General features: G+C 64.9%; 1 protein-coding gene across 1 annotated transcript in view; it reads right to left on the bottom strand.

The window, feature by feature from the left end:
- LOC113207515 (runt-related transcription factor 1-like) overlaps window positions 1–628 on the bottom strand; it is a 991-nt gene extending 363 nt beyond the window's left edge. Inside the window, exon 1 of the mRNA XM_052265640.1 lies at window positions 334–628. Within this exon, the coding sequence (XP_052121600.1) occupies window positions 334–628 (295 nt within the window). The remainder of the gene's footprint in view (window positions 1–333) is intronic.
- Window positions 629–3,592: the final 2,964 nt, after the last annotated feature.

The raw sequence follows: 3,592 nt of genomic DNA, 5'->3' as shown, positions 1-3,592 counted from the left end.
GGGCGTAGATGGTAAGCATGGCGTGAGCGATATGGCCAGACGGTAGCCAAATATCTGGTCAGCGCTGGCGGCGGGCAGCACTGCACGGCAGGGCAGGCGGGTCCTGGTCGATACCAGGACGAACCCAACTCGCACCTCCGGCGGGGCTTTTGGGGCTGGGCGGACGAGCTTCAACGTCAGCGGGGCGAGCCCCACGCACACGCCGGCCTGCGGAGCCCGGCTGCGGCGGGGCGCGGCGCAGAGTAGGCCACCGGCTCCGGAGGGCTGTCGCGCGGGTCTGCCTACCCCCGGGACCGCAGGCGCACAGCCAGGGCCCTGGCGGGCTGCACTCACCTCTGCCGCTGCGCCCGACGAATCTCAGGTCGTTGAACTTGGCCACCTGGTTCTTCATGGGCGCGCAGTTGTTCCTCAGCTCGGCGCAGAAGTTCTCGTCGTTGCCGGCGCGCACGGTGACGGGCGTGCCGTCGACCACGTCGCCGAGCGCCACGACCTTGAAGGCGCTGGGCAGCGTCTTGTTGGAGCGCCAGTGCGTGGGCAGCACGGTGCAGACGACGTGCGGCGAGCCCGTGCGCACCAGCTCGCCGGGGTGCTCGGCCAGCAGCCCGTCCAGGGTGCGCTCGGCCAGCATGTCGGCCGTGATGGGCGCGTACGGCGCCGGCGCGGGCGGGGCGGCCGGCTCGCGCGAGGCCGGGGCCGCGGCGGCCGTGCCCTGCCCGTCCGAGAGGTGCATCCCGCGGCGCGTCATGCGCGCGGCGGGCCGGGCCCGGGGGCGGACCTGCGGACCCTGCTCCGGGAGCGTGCTCCGGGGGCTCGAGGACGGCGACGGCGCGCTAGTCCGCGCGGCCGGGCCGGGGGCCGGGCAGCGGCCGCGTCATGTCCCGGTCAGGACCGGGGGCCGGCGGTGCTCCCGGAGGCGAGGCATGTCCGTCCCAACCTGCAACACACCAACGAAACTTGGGAGTCATCATTCGTATCGCGTGGTATGATATCAAAAGGCGCGATGAATCATTTTCGCCGTGGCAGCATAAGAAAGGTGCAGTTAGTACAACCTGACGAAGTCCGAGGTTACAAATGTAAACCAACTCTCCTCAAATTCTAAACACTAAACACAAAATGACCGTATAACACAAAATCGGAGCGTAATTGTTTGGGTTTACTGACAACTATTCGCTTGCCCTTACTGAAAAGCACGCAAGGCGTTCCGGTGCTGACGAAACCACGCACAGTTCTTAGGCGCTAGCAAAACCACGTATCGATGGTTAAAAAAAAATGAGATAACTTTACACTCTGGAAGAGGGAATCGTCCTCATTCCAACGATATTGGTCTTAAAAAGGGTACAAAAAAGGAGATGCGTGGTTTTGCTAGCGTTGGGGCGCTGTGCGTGCTTTGCAATAGACACAAGCGGATTGTGAAACACGAAAAAACAAATTGATATCCCGATGATGCCAATAAAGTTACAGAAGTCCGAGACAAAAAAAAACACGGTTTTTCCCGTGAAAACCCCAACAGCTAACAACATTTCGTACAACATTTCTAAGTTCGTTGGTGGTCTGGGTGTGCAAATTACAGTCCAATACAGTCAGTTTCGAGGCTGCGCTTTTGGAGATTTCAATGCTCGCACGTTTCAAAACCCTTTCGATTTGCGCCACAAGATTTTTTTCAAATCCAAGACGGCAATCATTATTTGGCGTGGCGCGGCGCGCGGATTGCTGCACCCGTTACAGTTTAATGAGAAATGCCTGACGCGGCAATACGCCCGCCCGGGGCCCGGGGGCCCGGCGGGCAGCCCGGAAGGACAAAAGGGAAGACGGGAATGCGCAACGCAATAACTCAGGCCAGTTGATGAGGTGCGCGGCTGCGCGGGCCTCAGGAGACTTCGCTAACCGTTTTGCGAGAATTGCAAGTATCGTCGCGAGCAAGGCGATGACGGAGGGGCGCCGAGGGAACAACGCATCACGCGCGGACACCGGAAGAAGGAAGGGAACCAAAGGGAACCAGAGGGAACCAGAGGGAGCCCCGGAGCGGAGCGGGAGAGCGCGGCGCGGCGGTCAGCCCCGCTGCGCAGATTAATTTATTGAACATGATGAGGTAACTCCCCCGGGGAGAGAAAGCAAAGCGATCGCGCGTTTCCTTCCCCTCGCCGCCGAACAGGCCAGAGGACCCGGTCCCGCGGAACTTGCGACCTCAGATTTGAAGTGCGCGCGGCCGCCAAAGTTTTCTGAGCTGGTTCACCGCCAGCTCGGTCGGGGCTGCTCGTCCCGCGGCGGCCCGCACCGCGGTTGCTGCGGTGACCAAGACTCGGAGGGCGAGCTCTGCTAGGAGCAGCGCGGCGGAGGCGCTTCGGACCAAGGCCCCTTCAACATGGCGAATTTAAACAACAACCCCGCAGCGACTTTTCGTGAGCCGTCGCCGTGCAGACAGACCGACAGGCGGCTCGGCTTGGGAACGAGCTCAGAGGTGAGGTGGGCGGGCAGATAACTGGCCGTGGATTACGGGGACCGAATGTCGCAGGCGGCGGGGGAAAAATTGCGGAACGGGAAAAAAATACAATAGACGTCACGGCCGAGGGCTTCTTACAGCGTCGCGTACACTCTCTTGGAGGGCTGAGGCACTGATCAGATCAAGCAATGAGAGGAGATCAAGGGAGAAGAGAAGATGGAGTAGGTCGGGCGCGCGGGTGGCGTCCGGGTCCCGGGTAGACTCACTTCGTGGCGGCGGAGGATGCCGCCGAGCGATGCGGTCACTTACTTGCCGTTAAAGTCGGTTAAAGTCGATCTGGACGGAAGCGCTTCGGACGGGAAAACGCCGCGCGGGAGACGCCGACCGCCGGGAGCGGCCCGGGTCAGCGCAGGAGGACCGCAAGAGCCCGGAGGGTGGGCGTCCAGGGCCTCGGCCAGGGCGGTCAGGGCGACCGGGAGGAGCAGGGGCGCGGCGACCAGCGGCCCGGAGCGACGGGGCGGGGCGGTCGGCGAGACGCTGGCGTTTTGCGGGTTGCCGAAGCACTGGGGTGGCGAGCCTCAACGGTTGCCCGCAGTAGCCCCAAACGAGTGGGGGCCCGGGCCGCGCGGGCCGGTAGGGCTGCGGGGGGCCGCGGGGACCCGCGCGGGGCCGCGGGGGCCCAGCCCAGGGCGTGGCAGGGCGTGGCGACGCACGGCCCCACAGGGCGGCCCCACAGGGCGGCCGCGAGCCGGGGCATTGTTTTCTTCATCTTGGTGGGAGATGCACTTGTAGGTTTTCTCGGTGGCGCCGGGTGGCGGGTGGCGCGGGGCGCCCCGGCCGGTGCGGGGGCCGGTGCGGGGGGCATGGGGGCACTGCCGAGGACTCGGCGCGACCCGGGCTGCCATTGGTCGGCGCCCCGCGACGACGGCGACCAATCCTGGCCCTGCCCGGGGATAAAAGAAGCGGCAGTGGAGGGGGAGGGGCCCGGAGGGGCCCCGGCCAGGCCGCGCAGGGCCCGCGGGGCGGCGGGGGCCCCACTGCCTTCTCCTTTTCTTGAGACGTTTTCCCTCTTCTTCGCGCGGCGCGGCCTGAGCACCCCTTCACCTTCTCTCCAGAGGCTGCCCCATCCCCTGCCGCACGGCCCCCGCCGCC

The sequence above is a fragment of the Frankliniella occidentalis genome, unplaced genomic scaffold, assembly GCF_000697945.3.
Source record: "Frankliniella occidentalis isolate FOCC.00 unplaced genomic scaffold, Focc_3.1 Scaffold28, whole genome shotgun sequence".
In the NCBI taxonomy this organism is placed as follows: domain Eukaryota; kingdom Metazoa; phylum Arthropoda; class Insecta; order Thysanoptera; family Thripidae; genus Frankliniella; species Frankliniella occidentalis.
The sequence above is the reverse complement of the archived record's forward strand: the minus strand, read 5'-3'. Positions and strand labels throughout refer to the sequence as shown.